At 39.3% G+C, this 23815-nt stretch overlaps 1 protein-coding gene across 1 annotated transcript in view; it reads right to left on the minus strand.

Annotated features, from left to right (window-relative positions):
* SLC27A6 (solute carrier family 27 member 6) overlaps positions 1-22816 on the minus strand; it is a 59166-nt gene extending 36350 nt beyond the window's left edge. The window contains exons 1-4 of the mRNA XM_046668410.1: positions 21441-22816; positions 11236-11439; positions 2728-2886; positions 1174-1298 (exon numbers count right to left, since the gene is read on the minus strand). Coding sequence (XP_046524366.1) covers positions 1174-1298; positions 2728-2886; positions 11236-11439; positions 21441-21921 — 969 coding nt within the window. The 5' untranslated portion in view covers positions 21922-22816. The remainder of the gene's footprint in view (positions 1-1173; positions 1299-2727; positions 2887-11235; positions 11440-21440) is intronic.
* Between the last annotated feature and the right edge of the window lie 999 nt (positions 22817-23815).

The raw sequence follows: 23815 nt of genomic DNA on the forward strand, positions 1-23815 counted from the left end.
AAAGAGTAAGCCTGGCTTCTGCCACAAAGAAGTGGGTCTTCTTCCACAAGAAGTGCCACAAGGAAAGAGGTCTCTCCATCACAAACTCCAAGCTTAAAACGAATAAAAGCATTTTGTAAATATGATCATCCAGTTTCACATTCTTTTCTGTGTTTATCTCCTTTGTGCAATCCCATGTCTTTAATAAAGTCTTATTTAAATGCCTCCAACCTAGTCTCAGCTGTGCTCTGTGTAAAGGAAGGATTACATGTCCATATTGTAGCCAACCAGAGAAGATATCCCAGCCCACCGTCCATGCCTTAAGCTGGTGTGACGATGGCAAAGGTGATGAGTGAGAGATGCCCTAGCCTAGGAAAGTGTTTCTCAAAGATCAAGGGCAGGCCACCAGGCTCTGCTGCCCCACCTCACAGAGGGAGGCATTCTCTATCGCCATTCTTCAAAGGGCTGATGTTGATTTGATTACGGAAAGAGTCACTTCTTTGTAGCCTCAAGAATGTTTAGAAAATCAGACATTGAAAAAATAAGCATCTTGAGATACAAATGAGACTGGGAAAAGGAAAATAACTTGTGAGAGCAAAAAAGTAAACAAACTAATAAAAAACAAACGTCAGGCCCTTGCAACTCTCTCTGCTTGCCTGTTTTCAGAAGGGGGCGATTTATCACAAGTATGTGGAAATGATTGCTTCAGGTGGGGAGACAAATCAAATCAAAGCAACCCCCCCCCCCAAAATATTCTAATATAATCACTGATTCAAAAAAAAATGATAGAAAAACAACTATAATGAATGTCATTAGTTTTGGGTTTTTTTTAAAGAACAGGATTTAAAAAAATTATCTAATTCAACCTTGGAATAATTGCTTTCTGTAAACACAGCAGGCATCTAATTTAATAAGTGGATGCACGCTATGTTTACAGAAATTTTAATCATTTAAACATGAAGTGGACTGGATTGAGGGTCTGTCCTATCCTGCCACAATATAAAACACATTAGTCCATTCCTGGATTTCTCTGACTTGTTTTATATTCATTTTATCTTGAGGTATTGCATACATCTTTGTAAGGCAGCTAAACTATGTTCTGACAGAAGGTGGAGAATAAACAAGCAAAAAATCCTTTTCCCTCAACACTTTTTCATTCTGAAATTCCTCTTCCTCTCTGAGGATTACTCTTACCTTGGGTTGTTTGCAAAGGTACCGACAAAGTTCTCCAATATACTGAAACACAGTCACGTTATACTTTCTGCAGTCGTTCCAAAACTGGCTTGCTGAGAATTTCTTCTTTAACACACAAGTAGCACCTATGAGAAAAGGCAAAAAGAGGCACTAGGGAAACAATTCAAGGGCAGAATTAACATAAAATACAAATGATGTTGCACTTTTGCTCACTTTCAAGGCTTTTATAATCCATCAGAGGCCATTTATATCAAGCTCATTTGCAAACATTAATCATACAGTCCCAAAAATCTTTTTAAAATATTTATGTTGTAATTCTATATTTTGACAGCGTATATACCTTTTGCAATACATGGGATGAAAGAATCAGTCAAAATAAGTAGGAGAGGGGTCAACTCCGTGGCCTAGTGGTTAAGTGTGGCACACTCCACTTCAGTGCCCTGGGTTCGCAAGTCCGGATCCCTGGCAAGGACCTATACCACTCGTCAGCCATGCTGTGGTGACAACCCACATATAACATAGAGGAAGACTGATATGAATGTTAGCTCAGGGCTAATCTTCCTCAGCAAAAAAAAAATGTAAGAGAGTTACAAGTATCAGAACGTGACTTCAAAGAGACCAAGAATATTAACTTACTTTTGACCTTAACCTTAAAGCAGCCTCAAAATAGCTTGAAGTCAAGAGTTAGTAAGATAGAGTTGGTAAGACAACACTAAGAAAAAAGTTCATTGATGACTACAGAACCTCATTTTAACAATATATGTCACATGAATATTTTCCAAGGAAAATGCTAATGTCTCAACCCTCATCTTTATTTATTGTGGACATTGATCATATTCTAAATATACTATTCTTTAAAATTACTTTATAGTATTTTAGACACACACAAATAGTATTGAAAGATTTCTATTTATATATTATTTCAGGACTAGCTAGTAACAGACAGAACCTCAGCCTGTTTCCGAATGGAATCTACTGAGCTACAAGCTTTACCAACTGACTTATTGGGTGCAAACAAGGTACACTGTTTGCAAAGATAGCCTCAATAATTCCTTCTATGCACTCACCTTTGCAATGTGAATTTGCCATTCCTCCCTTCAAGAGATGGGGTCTATATCCCTGTCCCTCAAATCTTGAATCCGGACTGGCTTGTGATTCACTTTGATCAACAAAATGCAGGTGAAATGATCTGCACGACTTCCGAGACTAAGCCTTAAGAGCTATGCAGCTTCCAAATTCACCCTGTTGGAAGGCTCCAACCATCACTTAAGGAGGCGAAGGTAGATCACTAAAGGAGGAGCAATCACATGGAGAGGGAAGCCCAGGGTACAGCCAGCTCCATCCACATGGCAGAATTCCTAAGGCACTGCTCTTTCTACCTCAGGAATACATGGAGTATGTCATGCAATTATGTCCTTTTAATAAATATGATGTTATAATTATATAATAAGCACACAGTCACCCTGATTTCTGACAGCATTTCAAACTTTAGCAAACACAAGTTCTAATTATTAGGCATTTTGAAAACTTATCAAACAGAAAGTTAAAACTTACCTAATTCAATACATCCACCAATTCCCAGGAGAGATCCTGAACTGTGGTACAGAGGAAGGGGTATATAAACGATGTCATCAGCAGTACAACCAAAAGCCCACAATGCAGCAGAACCCTTTAAAGCCTGCAGCTGACTAATCACAGCTGCTTTTGGTAGACCTGGAAGAAAACAAGGAAAAAATCTATATGTAATAGAAAGCAAGTCTGTGCTGGTATCAACTACAACAGCAATTGAGACAAAATACATCAAAGAGTTCTAGATGCTTTATAAAAGAGGCCATGCAGGGACTGGCCCGGTGGTGTGGTGGTTAAGTTTGCATGCTCTGCTTTGGTGGCCAGGGGTTCGCCAGTTCAGATCCCAAGTGCAGACATACACACTGCTCATCAAACCATGCTGTGGTGGTGCCCCACACACAACATAGAGGAAGACGGGCACAGATGTTAGCTCAGTGCCAACGTCCCTCCCCAAGAAAAAAAAGTGGGGGGGCCTTGCAAATGTGTGTTACTGCTTTAATTAATTTCTATCACCTTAGATCTACCCAGAAGGATCAAAACCATAAAATTACATTTGAGACACTGTAAGCTTCAAAGAGCCATATCAGCTACAAGAATGGCAAAAATGCCAAAAATCTGAAAGCGTACACCCAAAACGAGGCAAAATATAAATCTAAATTATACTTAAAGTAGAAATTTTCTAGTGAACAATGCCAATTCCAAATAAGAGTCTGTCTCAATTATGAGCCAATGATTTCGTTATGTTTAATATGTTCTGGAAAAAGATCATTAGAGAATATCAGATTCCATGATCCATGCTGTTGAAATAGTTCTATACTTTCATGATACAAAGGTAAATAGTTTTCTTTTTTTCTTCCAGTCTCCTTCTATGTACAATGGGTTTCTTGTAAAAAATTGTGGTTGTGATTAGTGTATAAAAAGTTTTACATACTGCTTTTGTTACGTGATATTTTTAGCCTATTTTCCATATTGTTATATCTTCTGTATTATGTCAGCATAATAAATTCACCTAGTTAATATGTAATATAATATGAAATTGCCATATCTATGGTTGAACATCAGTAATTTTATATGTCAACCTATATTTCCTTACCAAGGAACACAACTTGTTTTCACAGCGATAAGTATCATCTCTTGAATTAATGTGTTAGATTAAACTGTATTATAGTCATAGGCCGTCCGTCAGTTCAGAGTCCTAATATTTTTAGAATGTCTTGATGTAAAGGGCCCCATCCCAAATCTACCTCATCAATAAAGTTCCTTTGCTTCATAAAGCGCAGTGTAACAAGGAGAATCCATAGTTTTCCCAGAGGCAAGCAGAGACCAGTGGCAGAGAAGCCACAGGAAGCATGCAAATGGCAGGATCAGGAGTGAAGAGGAGCAGACAGCAAAGCTTTAAACGTGGTCCTTGACTGCACTGCACGGACTTACACAGGCCTGCTTAGCCATTTGTCAAAGGAGAGTTACTAACTTCAGTGGCTCTGCAAACTTATTCTGCACCTGATTTGACTTTATTTCCCAATTCTAGAAATTGAGTTCTAAACTTGACAACGTGTTTCCCAGAGCGAAGTACTTCCTTGCTGTTGTCTAATTGTCCAAGACTAGAGTCTAACATTCAAATACATTCTCATGTCTGATGTCCCAATTTTTATAGCCAAAATTTCCTACTGCCTACTATGTGCTTCTCTGGGTGTGCCCTGGCCACATGTAATGCCCTGTGGCTGGTATTTCTTCCTGGATCTCCTTGCCACTGATCATTTACATGTCTTGGCTCAGCCTCCTTGATATGATGCTCTATCTTCTAACTGGCACTTGACCCAAACTTGCTGCTCTTTTTATCTCCCAACATATATCCCACTCAGACAACCAGATCTATGTATTCCATACAAACTAAACCCCAATTTGCTCTTGTAGGCCTTCTCTGGTATCACAATATATTCTGTGGTCTGTAGTAACCAGAACTACTTAACACACTGCACAGTCAGCTGGGGCACTGTCTTACTCAGAATAGGACATCAATCTTTCCCTTATGAAAGCCAAAGTTTTCATAGGGTTTCTGGTTACAGCAGCACATGGAGCTATGAACCATGGTCTACAGTGACTTCTGGACACTCTTACTAGGCTAAGCCTCAAGTCCACCTTGTGGCTACATCTGCTTTGACATTTTCTGACAGGCACTGTACTCCATTTCTGCTAACTGGACGAGACTTGATCTCATATGCAAGTTGGCATTATCTTACCTATTACCCTAACTAAAATTCAGTTATTAATTTTTTCAAAAGAAATCTCTGCAGCTCTTCCCAATAGCTTGGCATCTCACGAACTGAAAGAGATTCTTGTCATCCACATGCATAGAGAATCTCTCCAAATTTTCTAGTCAGAGCCATGTACAAAGATTTTGAGTGAGACTAACTCCAGGCTTGATTCTAAATAATGCAATGCCTTTCTCTTCTTCATCCAGAGGACCAAATATTTATGTTTTATGCTTCCAAGAAGTTCTCACCTATGGCTCTTCAGTCATCATATTTCCTACTTCCCACACTGTTCGTGATCTGATGGCAGCCCAGCTTTAAAAAAAAATAACTTTTCATTTGGAGGTGTGTCAAAAAATGAAGGATGATTTTATCTAGTTATTTTCCACCTGTACGCTTATGTTACTCCTTCAAAGCACTTTAGTAAACTAATTAGCCATGCCTTCCTTCCTAATTTGGTTAGCTTTAAGTGAATAATGATCTCATTAATTTATTATAAACTATCCAAGGTACACAGTTAAATTTTTTGATAAAGGAGACAACAGATATGAGCTTGTCCAACAAATGAAAGTGATCAAAGGTCGATGGAGTTTAAAGTTTGAAAGAAGGAAAAAACCAGGAAAATAAACGAAATTTGTTAAAACTGCATTTTAGAGTCCCCTCTTAAAAGAATTAGAAAGAGAGGATGGCCCTGTGGCCTAGTAGTGAAGTTTGGTGCACTCTGCATCAGTGGCCTGGGTTCACAGGTTTGGATCCCAGGCACAGATCTACACCACTTGTCAGCCATGCTGTGGTAGCAACGCACATATAAAATAGTAGAAGATAGGCACAGATCTTAGCTCAGGGCTAATCTTCTCAAGCGAAAAAAGAGGAAGATTGGCACAGATGTTAGCTCAGAGCTAATCTTCCTCAGCAAAAAAAGAAAAAAAAGAATTAGAAAGCACATTAACATATTAAAGCCCTTGAGAAGCCCAGTAGTATAGAAACCTAGGCATTTTTATTAATGGTGTTTCCCAAACTTATGTGGTCACTAAAGCCCTTTTTCAACTTTTATTTCATTTCTTTGAAGACATGAAGGGATATGCTGTAACACACATTTTGAGAAATGCTCCCTTAGATTGTCTCTAAAGTCCTTTGCTCTTCTAATGTTCTATGAATTCCTGGCATTGAAACTCTTCTAATATCCCTAGATGTGAGTAGACCATTGGGATGAAGTCTAAAGCATAAAGGTGGGAATGAGACAATGTCCAATGAATTAGGGATTAGGAGAAAGAGGTGATGTCAAGAGACAACCAATTCAAAGGCAGGGATAAATAATTTGGGAAATTCAAGGATAATTTTGGCAAAAAGAAAAAATCCATAAGGTTAAGGAGAGGGAGAGACAAAAAGAGAGATTTAGATGGTGACAGCAACAGGCTCCCAGGTGCAGCACAGCAGGCAGTTAACCTTGTTTTCCTCCTCCCACTACCTTATAGGAGTGGTTGAATGCATGGCTGCTCTGTCCAGGCTTAAACAGCCTTTTCCAGAGAGTCTTAAGGCTACTTGACCAAGTCCAATGAGCCATAACAGGACTAGAAGTAGACTGAACAGATACCTAGACCCTCAAGACAAAAAGAATGGACTCAGAAATGACAGCAACAAAATTTTAGAAAAGCAGATGGACAACCGAGGTGACTTATGCAGCAGACCCAAGAAGCTGAAACCTAAGGTGAAGCCTTGAAGAAAGCTGATTTGTGCCCACAGAACCCCTGAAAGGCTCAGAAATTTGATTACCAGGTATCTCATAGGATGACAAGGATGGAACTATAATCACGGAGCTTTATGGAAGTCCTGATTAAGAAGTAACTACATCAAGATCATAGATAAGGGAATCTATATAACTCTCACTCTTTGCTCATCTAGATATCACATAATCTCGTAGGTCAAAGAGACATGAATGGTACAAAAACTGACTTCAATCCTTTTCTTACTCAGAGATGCTTTAAGTTCATTCTTAGGTACAGGAATACAATATTTTGGTGACATTGGGCAAACAGGATTGGGCAGTAGTAAGAAGGGCTAGGAAATGTTCACTATCATCAAAAAGGCTCCCTTATAACCTGTTGAAAGGCCTCTGAGCAGACTCTACTCCAATCATTTAACTTTTCAAAGACTCATTTCCATGTATCACGTCCTAACTTGCACCAACACCTTCATTATTAACATCGTAAGATGTTTTTGTGGGTGAGAATCAAGTGATTTCTATATTAGGTGGCAGACCAATATAAATTCTCATATTTATTACCATTATAATCACTGGGTTTTGAGTTGCAAAACATCAGTTTTTATTACTGAGAAAGAAAGAGAGAGATGTCTTTTATTAAAAATGTCAATTAAAGATTTAATGAGCCTCAGTGTGATTTTGTTACATTCTTCAATAGCTTTATATTCATAAAGCAACACATCTACTGCATGCCCAATTCTGAATGATGCTGTGCTCTGCCATCTACAAGACCCCACATTGCTCAGGACTGTAAGCTAAAAGGAGATGATATTTGCATAACTTTCCCTATGTAAGATCATTCACAAACCAATTTTGGAAGAAAGCCAACAAATGCTTTTGGTATTTGTTTTAAAATGCAAAAAATAAAGTAAAACAAAACTACAGCCCCAGATTGCTTCTTCCACACTGGTAGAAGATCTGAGGTTTATTTTCTGTAAAAGATGAGCCTCTGGAAACACCAGGAAGAAGAGAGATTGAATAAATAGGGGGAATAAGAGAAAGTCTGCATACTCCTCCAGCTCCCTTTTAACATTTTAGTCTTACCCTTCAAGCTCCTTGTCTGAGGAATCCAAATAGCCCACAGGTAAAAACTGAGAGACACTGACAGTCATGAATCCCTAAACACAACCTCCTGGACACTGAAACCAACCAGTCCACAAGTCCCACTCAGGCACACAGAGCTTCTAGTCAGGATTTGGTTTGTTTTTGCTGTGTTTTCATGTCTGCACTTCAAATATAAACTGACTGCCAAAGGTCACCAGATACTTGAGGAAATCCTCTAGGAAAAAAGACAAGAGACCAACATAAACCAAAAGAGAAAGGATGTTGGAGAAAATATAGACAAGATAGAAGAAATTTTCAAAAAATTATCATTAATATTCTGAGAGAAATGAGACAAGAAAGTATCAATAATACAAAAATAACATCTTACAAAAAGAGGAATATTCAGAGAACAAAAAGGTTAGAAGATAAATCTCCTCAAAAGTTAATCAAAAGGTAAATGAAGGGGCTGACCCCATGGCATGTAGAGGTTGGGTTTGGCACACTTCACTTTGGCGGCCCGGGTTCATGGGTTCAGATCCTGAGCGTGGATGTGCACCACTTGTCAACCATGCTGTGGCAGTGACCCACATATAAAGTGGAGGAAGACTGGCATGGATGTTTGCTCAAGGCTAATCTTCCTCAGCAGAAAAGAAGATAAAAGAAGGAAAATGGAATAGGAAAGATTAGAAGATTAATAATTCAGTCCAGGAGGGCTAACCTTCAAAAAGTTAGAGTTCCACAGATAAAAGAATGAACAAACAAGTGTAATAGAGAGATGGAATGGGCAGAAAGAACATAAATAAAGAAGAGGATGTAGAAAACAATTTCTGTTAATTTTCGAGTACCTAAAATTGCACAATATGAATTTCTAGACTGAAAAGGCCTATAAATTTCCCAGAAAAATGGATAAATAAGACCAGTCTCAATAAAAGTCATCATGATGTTATAGACTACTGAAGACTCATAGAAGGTTCTAAAAATCCCCAAAAAACATAAAGAGAAAAACAACACCAGGTTGCACATAAAGGATAAGAAATCAGAAAGAAAAAGACTTCTCAATATGGATAGTGGAAGTCAGAAGATAATACAGCAATGCCTTCAAACCTCCGCATAAAATAATTTCTAACCCAGAATCCTATACAAACAACTGTAAGGGTAGAAAAAGACATTTTCAGATATGTAAAGACTTAAAAAAACTCACCTCCCAAATTCTCTTTTATCAGACAGCTATTGAGAGCAGTGCTGAGATAAAACGAAAAGTAAACCAAGGAAACTAATTTAGGAGCTAGGAATCAGGGGATCAGAACAAAAAAAAAGTTGAAGGGAATTCCCAGGAAATGGTGAAGAATGAACCCAGGACAATAGAACAACTGGTCAAGACTGAAATAACAGGGAGGAAGACTCTGGAAAAGAGGTGGCCAAGAACATGGGCTTGACAGAATACAGACTATCTTTTCAATGTCAAAAGTGAGTTACCTTCTTTACAAAGGGGTGGGTATGAATCAGTTATAGATGTATAGAAAACTAAGCAAGGAAACAAACAAAAACAATGATTAATTCCAGGTTGGAGGTATTTTTACATGAAAGGAAATAAATATAATTTAGTTATACTATTGAGCTCAGCTAGCAACAGTGTTTACTAAGTTATGATGCTGACACCAATCAAGCCAATCAAGCTGGGGAGAGAAAGTGTCTGCATCAGAGAGAAAGAAATGAGTGGAGAGAGAGAGTGATGATAAAAGAAGACAAAATCATCTTCCATCAGAGGAAATCAGCAGATACTTTTTAGTAAGTAGCTGTTAAGTATCTAGGAGTATACTCATTCTATTAAGAGACATGGAAGTGATTATAAAAAGAAAGATCTAAAAATACTGAATGTTGATGGTTTGGGGAAGGAGAAATAGGAGGGTCAGCAGGATACTTTTCTCTCAAATTTCTAAAACTATTAGAATTTTTCATCTCTGTGCAGTATAATTTTAATACCAATAAATATCAAATGAAAAAAATTAGTAGTGCTTTTGCTTTCAGCCTGTTGTACAAATGTATGAAACACTCTGGTTTAAGCTTGAAGAAGAAAAGCCGTTAATGGTCTGCTCCAGCTTGTTCTCTCCGAGCTGCTGCGGAGACGGGTGGCCAGGAGGGGGGAGTAGTGAAGATTGTTTTGAATGCCAGAGTCAGGTTCTATTTTTCATAAGAAAACAGCCATAAAGTCAACTTGGTTAAGTACCTTCTGTTGAAAGTTTTCAAAGCACATCATTTCTAAAATTTTACAGTCTCTTTCAAAGTCTGAAGTCAGACTGAATTTTTGTTGACAACTTGATACATATTAGCATTTTCCAACTCACTTATCAAAACGCTATGCTACATGTAAGTTAAAGATATAGTCTATGGGGCCAGCCCAGGGGCGCAGAGCTTAAGTTTGCACACTCCGCAACAGTGGCCCTGAGGTTCGCAGGTTTGGATCCGGGCGTGGACCTACACACCCTGTATCAAGCCATTCTGTAGCAGGCGTCCCACATATAAAATAGAGGAAGATGGGCACAGATGTTAGCTCAAGGCCAATCTTCCTCAGCAAAAAGAGGACGATTGGCAGCAGATGTTAGCTCAGGGCTAATCTTCCTCAAAAAAAAAGTCTACTCTCCAGTCTAAAAGAGATCACTGTAAGACTCCAAATAGTAAAAAAGAAAAAACAGTAAGAAAACTTTACTTATACAGTAGTAGTTTTGCTTACAATACTACCTGTGCACAGGAAATTAGTAATAGAATATTTTTAATGTCTAATTCAAACTCCTAGTCATCTTCAAACTAATTACCAAAGCTTATTTAGCCTACCATAAATACCATTCAGTTTTTCCTAAGAATCAATTAAGTTTAACATTTCTTTTGAATTTTCAGGCAGTTTCATTATTCTTCGTGCATGTGTGTTTTTGTTGCTTACCTAAGAAAAGGAAAGTTTAGTTACTTGATTCTATTTGGTACCTTCTCCCAAACCTACAATGCCTTCAAGACCCTGTTTGTCACATGTTTCACACTCTGAGCAACTGGGCTGGATCAAGGTCTTCAAACATTCCAGTGCCCTTTCTATCACCAAACTTGAATAAAATCTTTTCCAAGTGAGACAATGGCCAAGTGAACCCGTGAGCACTGTTGGCTGGGTTAAAGTCTTCAGACATTCCAGTGCCCTTTGTATCACCAAATTTGAAGAAAATCTTTTCCAAATGAGACACTGGCCCAGTGAACATGTGACTTGCCAAGTTAAAGCAATTAACTTTTTCATCTAAGTTTCAGAATTCCAAGATCTAAGTAACTCAGGTTTACTTGGATGCAAGCTTTCTCAGGTGTTTGGTGACTCGGCACGGCAGAAAGTTCCCCAAACAATGTTGTTTTGCAAATATGTTGCAAGCTTTTTAAGTCTTAAGAAGACATGGATCATACCTGTGGTTCCAGAAGTAAAAATGTAAAGATAAGGAGATTTGAGGCTTGAGGCAACATGGTGGCTGCGTGGCACTGGCCTGTCAGATGCTGTGCTCAGTTTGTCTTTGAGGGAAAGTACACCTTGTGGGACAGAATCTTTCATGCCCCAAACACTGATATCTTCTGGGAGGCTTGGAAGGATTTCTTCTATAGTTCCAAGCAAATCTAAAAAACAAAGAATTAGGAATAGGTAAACAAAACATAAATCTCAAACCATTCACCTGTGTTCTCTTTTGTTGTTGGAATACGGATAAAATCTAAATACAATGCTGATTTCCTTTTCATGTTGGATGAGTAATGTCATAACCATTTTATGATTCTGTTTTAACAGGACCAACTGAAAGGGACATCTGGTTACCACCTGATTTAATCAATGAAAATAGATAAATTCTAATTGAATTTTGGAGACTCCATTATCCAGATTATGGTTTTTCCCAATTTTTAAATAAAACTCCATTTTTATGCTCTGTTTTAAATCTAAATTCAGGATACTGCACTAAACGTTTTCCTTGAAATACAACTCAGTAGCTCATTATTCGAAAAAGCCATCTGTTTTTCACTATTGTGATGGTGACATTATAGTTTAACTATAATTTAGTACATTAAGGAGAATCCCCTGACCACTCTGGAATCATAAGATCATTATGGCTTAGAGACCACTTCAGAGCCAAAAGTTAAGTGGGGAGATTTATGGATGTCCTTTTCCCTTGATCAGAATAATTAAAGGTAAAAGTTTTTGAAAGGAAAAGGAGAAAAAGAATGCCTTCCAGAAATGGCAATAAGATCCACAGTGCAGAGCAGGGTACAACAATAGCAGGTGAGAGTGGACTGATGAGAGCAGGACCTCCGCCAGCAGCACTGGGATGCAAGGCCCAGCTAGAACTGTAACTGAAGTCAAGGGATTCCCTCTCTTGGTGGGTGTGGAGCCGAAAAGCACAACCAAGGCTGAAGTGGGTGAAGAACAGGTTTATTGCTCACACAAGCAATAGAGAACACTGAGGATAGCTCCCAAAGCAGTCTCTCCCCTAACTGAGTGCCAGTGGAGACTTTATACGCAAGAGTGAAGAGGATCTGTTACAACTGTGTAACAGCTGTGCTCAGTCAGGGCACATGTGCAGCAGGTAAGCAGGCCATTGCATAACGAGTTCAATGTAACCTGCCATTACATAACAAGTCCATGGTAACTTTTGGACAATTGGAACCGGAGCAATTTGCTGGAATCTTGCTGTACCAGTGTAAGTTTCACTGCAGGATGGCAACATCTGCAGAAACCAGGACGTGGACTTCTGAAAAACAGAACATTTAGCTTCTCCTTATCTGGAAAACATTGACAGCCCACGTTAGTTGCCGATGAGATTCTTGGTAATCCTTTCCTTGCCTGGTTCCAGGTCACAGAACGAATGTCAGGCAAAAAAGAAGGCAGGGGAATAAAAAAGCCTGAAACATTGGTGTCCTCAGGCCTGAAGAACTTAGGGGTCCTCACAAGACCAAGGGTCTGGGTGGAGATTCAGGCTTTAGAAAGTGAAAGGGAGACTTCTCTCAGGACGCATCTACTGTCCAGATAGCAAAAGGGCAACTGGAGGTGAGACGAAACAGAGTTAATCTGGGAGGTTGAACTAGACCTTCTTAATTTGGTCATCAATGTAGGAGAAAATGTCATTTGAGTAGTGGTAGAGAAAAACAGAGAGCAAAGGGGGGTGTGGGTCCTTGAGGAGGAGATATTAAGTATTAAGGTATCTGGCACTCTATGGGATGCCAAAGGAGCAGAGCATCATCACTCCTGAGGAGTCTTTTGTATAAATGAGTGAGGCATCTTTTTTTTTTGTTTCTTCCAGAGTACAGAGATAAACAGTTACTTACATTCTTTCCGTTCTTTTAAAATTTAACATTCCTTTACTTTAACGTGGATCTCTAACAGTAAGGTCAACTTTTATACTCTACATGCATGTCCCAGTTTTATTTTCATATTCCTATAATATGTCCTACTTTTCTAAGATTTCAGGGACTTCTGAGTGCTATGTTATTATCTTAAAATCTATATTAACATCCTTGGGGATATTAAGCAATAATACCCCTCTGGCTTTTTAGAGATAATGGAAGGAATACCCAAGATTACCAGCAACCCTGAAGCTAGGAAGAGGCAAGGAAGGATTCTTTCTTAGATGCTTCAGAGGGAGCATGGCCCTGCAGACATTTTTATTTTGGACTTTCAGTCCCCAGAACTGTAAGAGAATAAATTTCCGTTGTTTTAAGCTACCCAGATTGTGACTTTATTATAGCAGCCCTAGGAAGCGAATACAACAGAGTCACAAGTTGGCGGACAGTAGAATTGTTACTCTAACCCAAATCTAATTAACTCTAAAATCTATACATTACCTTATAAAAAAATGTTATTAAATGTAAAATATACCCTGGTCAGAATGCTCAAGTACATGTAAATATAGACATTTCCATCTAAACAATTATATTTTTTTCTAATTTTTTAACAAAACTTTAAAAATAATCACAAGATATATTCTGCTTTGAAGCTAAATTCAGGGCAGTGCATTAAACATTTCCCTGGAAATGTAAATCAGTGTCTGGTTACCTCAAAAAGCCATCTGTCAGCCACTGTTTAGTTCTACTAAATACAATACGTTTGAGAAAAACTCATGATTTACTTCCTCAAAATCTATAACCCAGACTGATCACAAAGAAGCAGCTAGAGAAATATGTCAAACAGGACTAGGCAGCTGACAAATAAAACCTGCAAGGAAACTAAGGAAACACAAACAATGATGAGGAGTTGATAAGTTGGGGTTGGGGAGGCAGATTGGGACTTGAAATTTTTTGAATTAATTTTTATTTTTATAAAAAATCCAAATAAAGTAAGCGTAGAGGAAATATCTAGTTCCACTGAGCATACACAGCATGCTGCTGTATACAGATTGCTTTGGTTAAGAAGAAGTGAAAAATCACAAGGAATGCTGGGGAAGGACAAGTCGGAAACAGATGAAAATGCAGAACAAGCAAATGATCTAGATTTTCTATTTTCTTTTAAATTTTTAGTACCGGATTTTGTTGTAAGGACTCTGTCTGGCATTTCGAATGTATAAGTACAAGTCTCTGAACTGACTCCATTTCATTACCTTAATTTCAAATCTCTCATCTGGAATTATAAATTAACAGCACAAACTTTAATATGTATGTATGTCTAAACTGGCAAAATAAATGCAAAGAAAGTTACAATATGATTGACTGTGGCCCCAAATGTTTGTTGGAATTGTAGAGTCTAAAAAAACACTGAGTATTTACAAAGAGTGATGACTTTTACAAGAAAAGGGAAATGAGTAGAGTCCTAGGAATCAGAGGAGATACAATTTAATTTCCTTCATATATTAAAATTAAATTGACAAACTAAGACATTTAGAATTCTCAAATAAAATTTTATCTAACCAAATTTTTTTTCCATTAGCAGTAGGAAATGTGGGTGAGGACAGTGAAAATTGAAATAAAAATTTGAAAAGTCTTGTAGGGGATAAAAATCATTGTTTACTTATCCCTGTCAATCTTTGTTAATAAAATGAAAAGTTTTAGTGTCATTTTGAAAGTAAATTCTGAATATGAAGCCCTGACACAAAATAGCATTTGTTTAAATACCTCACGGAATCTTGGTTGTATTTCACGAAGATTTACTCTTTAGTAAGTGTTCTACCATTGAAACCTGTAGAATCGTAAGTACCTCAAAGGAATGATGTGTGTCCTACTCCATCCTTCAGCTGACTGTGCCTGGCACACACGAGGTGCTGGGTAGATATCTGGTTACATAACTGAGCTCTGCCCATGGGATCCACTGTAGACACAGCTCAGGACAGTAACTACTATAAGAAAAGGAGACAGCTAAATGCTCGATGATCTTAACAAAGTCTACATTACAGGAGAAGGCTCAATCTCTCTTTTCAAAGCAATAGTTTCTCCCAAGAAATACTGTTTCTCTTACATGCAAGGCTCTGCATTAGGTGGGGTTGCAAGCATAAAAACAGATAATTTATGATCTCTGTTTATGATCCTTTAGCACTTTTTGTACAAATTACTTGCTTGTTTCTGCATCATTATTATATCTCTTATTCACATTTCTGAAACTAAAAAATCAATAAGTAAAGATTTACTATATCCCTCTAATATGCCATTAGTGTGAATTAGATATTCATAATGCATTAAAAACTCTTTAAATTATCTTATTCTACATAAAACAAGCTAATATTTTCAAAGGTACTCAATACTTTGGCAAACATTTAAACTTTAAACTTTTTTTTTTTTTAAAGATTTTATTTTTTCCTTTTTCTCCCCAAAGCCCCCCGGTACATAGTTGTGTATTCTTCGTTGTGGGTTCTTCTAGTTGTGGCATGTGGGACGCTGCCTCAGCGTGGTCTGATGAGCAGTGCCATGTCCGCGCCCAGGATTCGAACTAACGAAACACTGGGCCGCGTGCAGCGGAGCGCGCGAACTTAACCACTCAGCCACGGGGCCAGCCCCTAAACTTTAAACTTTTATGTATTAATAAAACTAACATGAAATTCAACTACAAATGGTTAACTTGAGCTTCCCATAGTGAAATTATAAATCTCACCATATGCTTATAACTACCATCCCACTACTGAGAGCACCTCAACAGGTTTTCCATAGAATTCATGGGCAGGCTATTCTTTCTAAGAAAATTGATGCTTAAGTAAGCAACGTCCTAAAGCAATTCATGACATGATGATTTTTGCTCCTGCCTGTGTTCAAGCATCATTCCCTTACAGTAAACACATGTTCCACAGACACTCTAAGTAAGAACTCCAGGGCCATGGTCAGTACAGAAAAAGCCATGCATGCACCAGGGCTTAGAACACTGCCTTTTCCCCCTAGTGAACTCTGAAACCAATTAATATTGAAATCAGGTACTTTCTTTTGGAATGGATGTAATTCTTGACCTAAAAGTCTAAAATGGTAAAAAAAAAAAAAAAAAAAAAGATAAAAAAAGCAAAACATTCATTCATTCTACTAACTCCAAGTAAAACTATAGAAATGCCCTGAAAATAGATATTTATGAGAATATCATAGTACACGGATAAACTAATAAAAGTTCACATGAGCCATGTCTTATCTTTCTGAATACATATTACTTTGTATAAAACTTAAAGAGTCTTTATTTTTCCTCTAACTCTTCCTCTTGGTCTGTAAAAAGCAGCTGGCTTTAGAGTTGAAAGTCATTTGGGGAATTACAATGGCTCGATTGTTAACTGGAACATTTGCCCTGCACAGTCTGAACGCAACAGTTCATGAAAACTAACAGGGTAAGGCTGCACACATTATCGACAGTTTACAGAGCCGACACAGGATTTTTACTTCTTGTGAACAGAAACACAAAACCCTTCCAAACGTGTTAAGACACAAAATACTATTGAGTTTAAAGTAAAAGAGTTCAGGATAATATCAGTATATATTTTTTGGTTGTCCACTTATAACGATTACAATGATTTAATATGTGGTATATTGAGAAAGCAGAGAGTGCAAAAACTACAAGTAGATTGAAATCTCGTGGATGCTTAGTGTGTCTAGAATACTTTAGACTTTTGGGGAGTTATGATTCTAATACTTAGCAACATGGATATAAAATGACACAACAAAGAAATTCTGTTGATAGATCTACTGTCAAATTCAGTTACCAAACAGACAGAAGAGGGTCAGTTTATTAGCAAAAATATGCAAGGAAATAAAAAGTTACTGAATGCCCATATGTACTGCATACTTTTTTTATTAGGTCATTCATTCATTTACTCATTCATCCAGGTAATAAATATTTATTGAGCATCTCCTTTGTGATAAGTGCTGAGAATTTAGCAGTGAACAAAACAAACTTCCTCAGCTCAAAGAGTTTCATCCAAGTTCTTGGCCTGTTCTCAAAGGCACGAACATACCTATTTGCGAATTAGCAAACAGAGCTTTGCCATTCTATTGGGTCGCTATGAATAGCAATAGCACACTTGAAGCAGGAGGATTTAATGGAAAGGAGGGGGAGTGAAGAGGAAAGGAAGGGAAAAGATGGAGATGAGGGAATGAACAGTAGCAGAAAGGAAGACAAAGACAAAGCTGTCCCCAACAGGCTTTTATCATTTAGCATCAGAAAATCCAGGTCCAGTCCCCACATTGCCTCTCCCAGATGTATAAGCTTGAGGAGATTACTTGCCAACTCTAAACAATGCTGTCCTCACCTTTTTTTTTTTTTTTTTTTTGCTGAGGAAGATTAGCCCTGAGCTAACATTGGTGCCAATCTTCCTCTGTTTTGTTTGGCATCTGCCACAACATGGCTGATGAGTGGTGTAGGTCAGCACCCAGATCCAAACCCCCGAACGCAGCCGCCAAAGCAGAGCACACCGAACTTAACCACTTCACCACAGGGCCAGCCCCTTTCTTCATCTTTAAAAAAGGCCATGGCTGTGGTGAAGATCATATAAAATAATATGTGTAAAAACACTTTGTAATTTAAAGTACTTTAAAAATGGGAGGGATTATGATTATGATTACGATTAACATTATTATTATGGCTAAATATGTCAAAGGATATAATTAAATAGACTTTTAAAAATGATGTACAAGCATCTCAACATTTTTCTGTTTGTTCTAAGAGAAAAGCATATATAGGTAGATGATAATCTGGGCAGCAGGCACTATTAGAAATATCAGAGTTGAAATATTGGGAGGAAAGGGCTATAAATTTAATCTAAGACGATTTAATTTTCAGTAAGTGCTGAAATTTTCCAGGGAAATTTGAGATGCTGCTTGACACATCTTCTAAACCAATTACACAGATATAAAACTTCTTTGCCATCATTTTTGAGTCTTCAGACTATGAGAGAAAGGAATAATAGTTTTATAAACATTGTAATATTTTTATAGATATTCGTGTATGAAAAACCTGATGTCTTAATAATGGCACTTTTTATTTTACTATTTTTATATACTGGACTGCATATTTTTTTCATAGTTATATCAAAAGGGGATTGGCAGCCCCAGAAACAACTGGACTATATAGTACATAGATTCTTATATCAGAGACCAGGTTTTGCGTCTTTGCTCTGCAACCTGCTATGTTGTGACACGATAGACACCCCACATGAATTTCTTTCCCCCTCGGTTTCCAAAAAATCACTCAGTACCTGCCTTTCAGAATCATTGGAGGTAACTTTTCCATGGTCAGCCTTGAGTAAATGGCAACTGTTGATATTTTTGTTAATGACCATAACAGCTAGAAGAACATTTGCCTGGTGGCTTAGTTGATTTCTTTTCCTTTGACTTGTTCCTGGAGACAGAATTATTAGACACCTGCCATAATTGAAATTTCATCTATCGCCATGGATGTTATCTGGCTTGCCTGTAAAATCTGTTTGAAACTGGTTCTATATAACTTCTGAAAAATAAAATTTTGCTAAAACATAAAAGCGTTCAAGATCCTATTCCAAATAAATGACTTTCTTATAGCTAACACCAAATTAGGTTGTAGCAGCAAAATCCACATGAGATCCCTTATTAAATGCTTCAGATGTCTCTATAATAATAATAGCAATTATTTCAATTCACCAAGGATCTAATTAGTACATACCAAGAACGCAGCTAGCCGCTTTACAAAAGCTACCTCATTTAATCCTCAGAATTACACTGTGACTTAGGTGGTATTAGCACCATTTTACAACTAAGTAAAGTGAGACCCAGGGTAATTGATCTTATCTTCGTCACACAGCTAAGAAGTGGCAGACTATAAACGAAATCCAGATCTGTCTGCCTTCTCCTGTCTAAAGACCACTTGAGCGGTCTTGCCACTTCAATACACTCTCCCTGGGGATATAATGATTTAATAGTACATATCTGTCAGAAACACCCAACGAGAAGCTAAGAGCTCTGAAGTTTAAAGTTCTAAAAACTATACATATATATTATTCACTGATAAGACTCAAGATGCCAAGAATACAGTATTTCAGGGTAAGAGCTTCAAATACAGAAAAGCGGCTATGATCTAAGCCATGTCTTACTAAACAAATATAGTAATTAATTCAAACAGAATGGTCTCATCTTTGAAAAACAGATGTAATTCATGTATTTTAGAGGTATGCTAAAAAGAACTGCTAGTAAGATTTAAGGTTGATTTCTCCAGCTGCCTTCAACTTACTGAGCAAATTGACTAAACGGTTTTGGCCTAAAACTCCAGCATCCCAACATGGCTTTTATATACAAAAACTGACTGTTGGTGTTAAAAACAAGGAAACAGTGCAATTAGTTATTGGCAAGCAAAGCAAAAGCTGGCATAAGTAAAACTGCAAAATTAATTGGTCATAATGAGGCAACAACTCAGTCAACAGCAGAGTTTGAATGCTCTGTTTGGGGAGGTAACCAGCCCTATGCACTTTAAGAGGAATCCCTCAGAAGATCAGCTAGGGCATGTTTCTCAGGTTGCCTTCAACATCATGGGCACGGAAATCTTTTCAGGGCTACTGGGGCCTTCTTAGTGTGCTCCTTGAAAGAGAATTTATGGCTTTCTCAATTTTTACCACAATTTCAGGTTTATATTTGCTCTAGAAACTGCAATCTACATTAGACCGAGCAATAATATGGAAGTAGAATAAAAGGTCAGAGTATATCCAGAGATGAACCGTGATGTTTTTTCCTGCCACGTTCATGTTATCACTTGCCCCTACACAGGTGGTAAACCTTGTTTCACCATGTTATCAAAATTCTTTGTGACTCATTTATTTTGCTTACTGCTATAGTTCAGAGAAATTTCATGGCACTAGTTAACCTCTTTCCAAGGTGAGAGGTTGAATTTCAATTTTGGAGGTTATGACTGTTGAATGAAAAAAAAAAAATAAACAAAAAATACACAAGAGAGGCTTTCTGGCTTCTTCACTCTATAGCTTAAATAAGATAAAATCAATGCTTGAGAGTAAATATTTTGGTACTTTATCAGGTCACAAATTGAGCTAGAAGAAGAAAACAAGCAAAAGTGAAAGCCTTGAATAACCAACCTTTTTACTGTATATTGCCTACTCACTTCTGTGTGATGTGCAATTATTAAATGATCAAGGTGACCTGGAAAGTTCTATACTTTAGAGATCACAGGTGTATAAATGTAGATTATTTTTCCATACTGCTCTGTGAATCTCAAAACTCTATATGTGGTGTCAGTATGTATCTATTAATCTAAAATACCTAAATATTTTCACTAATGTCTTTGCCATGGGTCCTTCTCATTTTCCACCTTCCTACCCCCATGCAAGAAGAATAGGCATAAACCACTTAGACTATACCAAATAAGTATCACTTTACATACTTCAATTCCACTTTGTTATGCCACCCACCTTCCTAGGTTCCTTGGTAAGTAGGCACTCAACCAAAGACTTCTCTTTGTAGTTCACTGTCAAAAATGTGTATCCAAAGCCTAACTCGAAGGGGAGGGCTAGAAGGCTAGAAGTTACTGAAAGAAAGAAAATTTTGCACAGATGGAGGTGGAGGAAGAGAAAGAAAGAGGCCTAAAGTCTGCCAAGAGCCCGCCCACTGGCTGGCAGGTGGGAGCCCAACTTTGCTAGGCAAATCCTAGCTTGCTGCAGGCAGTGCAAAACAAGAGCAGATAGGAAGACAGGAATTCATGCCCTGTGCATTAAACATATGTGTTCTGCAAACGTAGCCAGCCTTCAGAGTGTTACTATAAGAGGCAGGTAGGTATTCCACAATGGAATCAAGGTAACTTCCCTACTCATCAAATAATTCTGTCAGATCTGACAAAATGTAGGACTTACCAAGTTCTGTCTCTGTTCTTGCACTCAGCGAAGTATCAGCAACAGTAAAACTGCACCCCCCCCAAAAACACAAAAACTCCCCGCCCCCCCCCCGAAGAGTAAGAAGCAGAGATTTCAGGAAAGTTTTCTGAAGCAGTCTTGGTATTTATTAATCTGCCACAGAATAAGTAATTGAAGTAGGAGAGGGGTTATTAAACCACCAGGCATAGAACTGCAAAATTATTTTGTACCTTTAACATGGACACTCCATCACACACTCAAAGTATTAGTCGTGGACTGTCCTAACAAAAAAGGAGGGCGGCGGCAAGGGCAGGGTCGCCATTCTGCACCAGCAGACCACACCCCATACTCTACCTGCGCCCACTACGAGGGCCCTGGGCTCGCAGCTACGGATGCAATGCAGGAGGGAGTTGGAACGAACGTTGGAGTTGAGGAAGGCCACCACGCAGCCCAGCTTGGCCAGGCCGAACCACACGTGGACAAAGTCTGGCTCATTGCTCATCAGCAGGGCCACGGTGTCCCCCCTTTTCAGCGTGGAATGGTTCAGGAAGACATGGGCCACTCTGCTACTCATTTTATCCACATCCTCATAGGTGTAGGTGTCTCCCTCGTAGATGATGAAAGGTTTCTGGGGCTGCTTCTTGGCATGACTCAGAAATTTATCCAGGACAGTGACAAGCTCCCCTTTCAGTCTGCACATCTCCAGCCAAATTCCATAGCGTACCACCTTCAGCAAGTACCAAAAGTCATGCCAGAAGTAAGGGAAGAGAAGTTTCTGCAGGAAGTGCAGGAAGACCACTCCAGCCCCTAGTCCTGTTAACCATGGCAGAAGCATGGGGGCCCTGGGACCAGAAGGCAGCTCGGGTCCCAGCCGTATCAGTCTCCTTTTCTTCTCGGCGCAGCTCTCTGTGGAGACCGCTGGTCCTCAGCCCTCAATGGTTGGCACCTGTAGTGTGCCAGCCTTTCCGGGGGAGGAGCGGGGCGGGGGATCTTAAGAAACAGAAGCGGAAGGTCGCACAGAGGAGGCTGCCCCAGGGGCTGGGTGGTGGAGATAAGGCTTGGCACACCTGGCGGATGAGCAGAGAGCGCGCGAGAGGAACGCAGGCACCGCCAGGGTCCCGGAATCTACAGCCCAGCGCAGCGCCCTCGCCTCGGGGCCCCGACGGAGGCTCGCGCCCTGTCGGGTTCTCTCGCACTTTCCAGCCCTCTCCTGGCGAGATGGGTCAGTCCTCGGCGCCTCTGTGGCCCTGAGCAAACCCCACCAGCGTCAGGAGAAGTAGGCCCAGGGGTATACGCTCTCCTTCTCGGAGTCGTCCTTCCGGCGGCTGCAATTTGGGGGCTGAATGGAGCCGAGAGAAGCTGGGGCAGCGAAAGCTAAGAGATGCAGAAGCTCCCCGTCGTGACCTGCCAGAAACCGCGCTGGGGCTCGGCGCCACGCCTCAGCCTGATGTGTCCCCAGGACCCGTGAGATCCGGGCCCCTCAACGCCGCCGCCACTCCGAGCCCCAGCCAAACTCCTAGGAGCTCCCCTCGGACACACCGGGTCCCCGCGAACTGCTCCCGGGTGACTGCTGCGCCCGCTGGAAGCAGCTCCTCCCCCGAGTGTCTTTGGGGCTGCTCTCTCCTCCGAGCCACCCCAGAGGCGCCCTCCGCCCACCTCCCGCCTCCAGGCTTTAGGCCAACCTCAGCTCCCACCGCCGCTCTGAAGCAGCTCGGGCCCCTCCCTCTGTGCGCGTCCCGCCACCTCGGCAAGTGTGTCGCGACCCGACCCACTGGTGGAGCACAGGACAGTCTCATGCAGAGACAGCCAGGGATCGTGGAAGAAATGGCATGGGGTCAAGGGGAACCAGACTGCTGAAACTGGGTGGGAGGCGTACCTTCACAGAATCGGAAACCAATTAAAGGGAACTAAACTAGAGGCTGGAGAGGCGAGGGGAAGAATTAAAGAAAAAAAAACACCCAAAAACGGAGGGGGAGAGAGAGAGAAGGAGGAGGAGGAGGGAAAGAACAGAAAAAAAGATATTTATGAATGGGACAGATCAAGGAATATTTGAACTCTGTTCACAAAATTGACTTGCTGTTTTACAAAAACTATTTTTGAAAACTTATAATAGGTAGGTATTGACATTTATATTGGAATTCTATCTTTAGAGTGCCTAAGCAGTGTTTTTTACAAAATTTTCCAAAACTATGTATTGATGTGGAAGCTTAAGTCCATATCTACAACTTTTTTTTTTAAAAAGTATAAAATGCTGACTATTCTCCGTCCTTAAAAATGAGAAAAAGTTTTTTCAGTTAGATCCTTTAAAGAATATCGGGACTTCAAACTAAGAATTCTAAACGGGCGAGAAGGAATTGGAGAGGAAACAAGTAAATGCAAAGAATAACGATAAAATTTTGTACAATGATGAAATTTTACTGATGATAATAAACTGACGGGCATTTAGTGACACATTTTTTCTTGCAGACACCATCCTCCCAGCTTTCTGCTGTTAAGAAGTGTGTATAAATGGTTAAGGACACATATTGAAATGGTTAAGTATTTCCTCACATTGTCAGGCTTTTCCTCCTTTTTCTGTCTTACATTCTATAGCTGGGTTCTAGCTAACCTCAGATTTCCTAATAAAGAAAAAAACTGATCACTCAGAAGACAGACTGATTTATTACTCCGAAAATTATTACTTTGAAGTCACAGTGAACAGCCCAGAAGTAAGACAGGCTCTTAAAAGC

The sequence above is a fragment of the Equus quagga genome, chromosome 7 (genome assembly GCF_021613505.1).
Source record: "Equus quagga isolate Etosha38 chromosome 7, UCLA_HA_Equagga_1.0, whole genome shotgun sequence".
NCBI classification, from domain to species: Eukaryota; Metazoa; Chordata; class Mammalia; order Perissodactyla; family Equidae; genus Equus; species Equus quagga.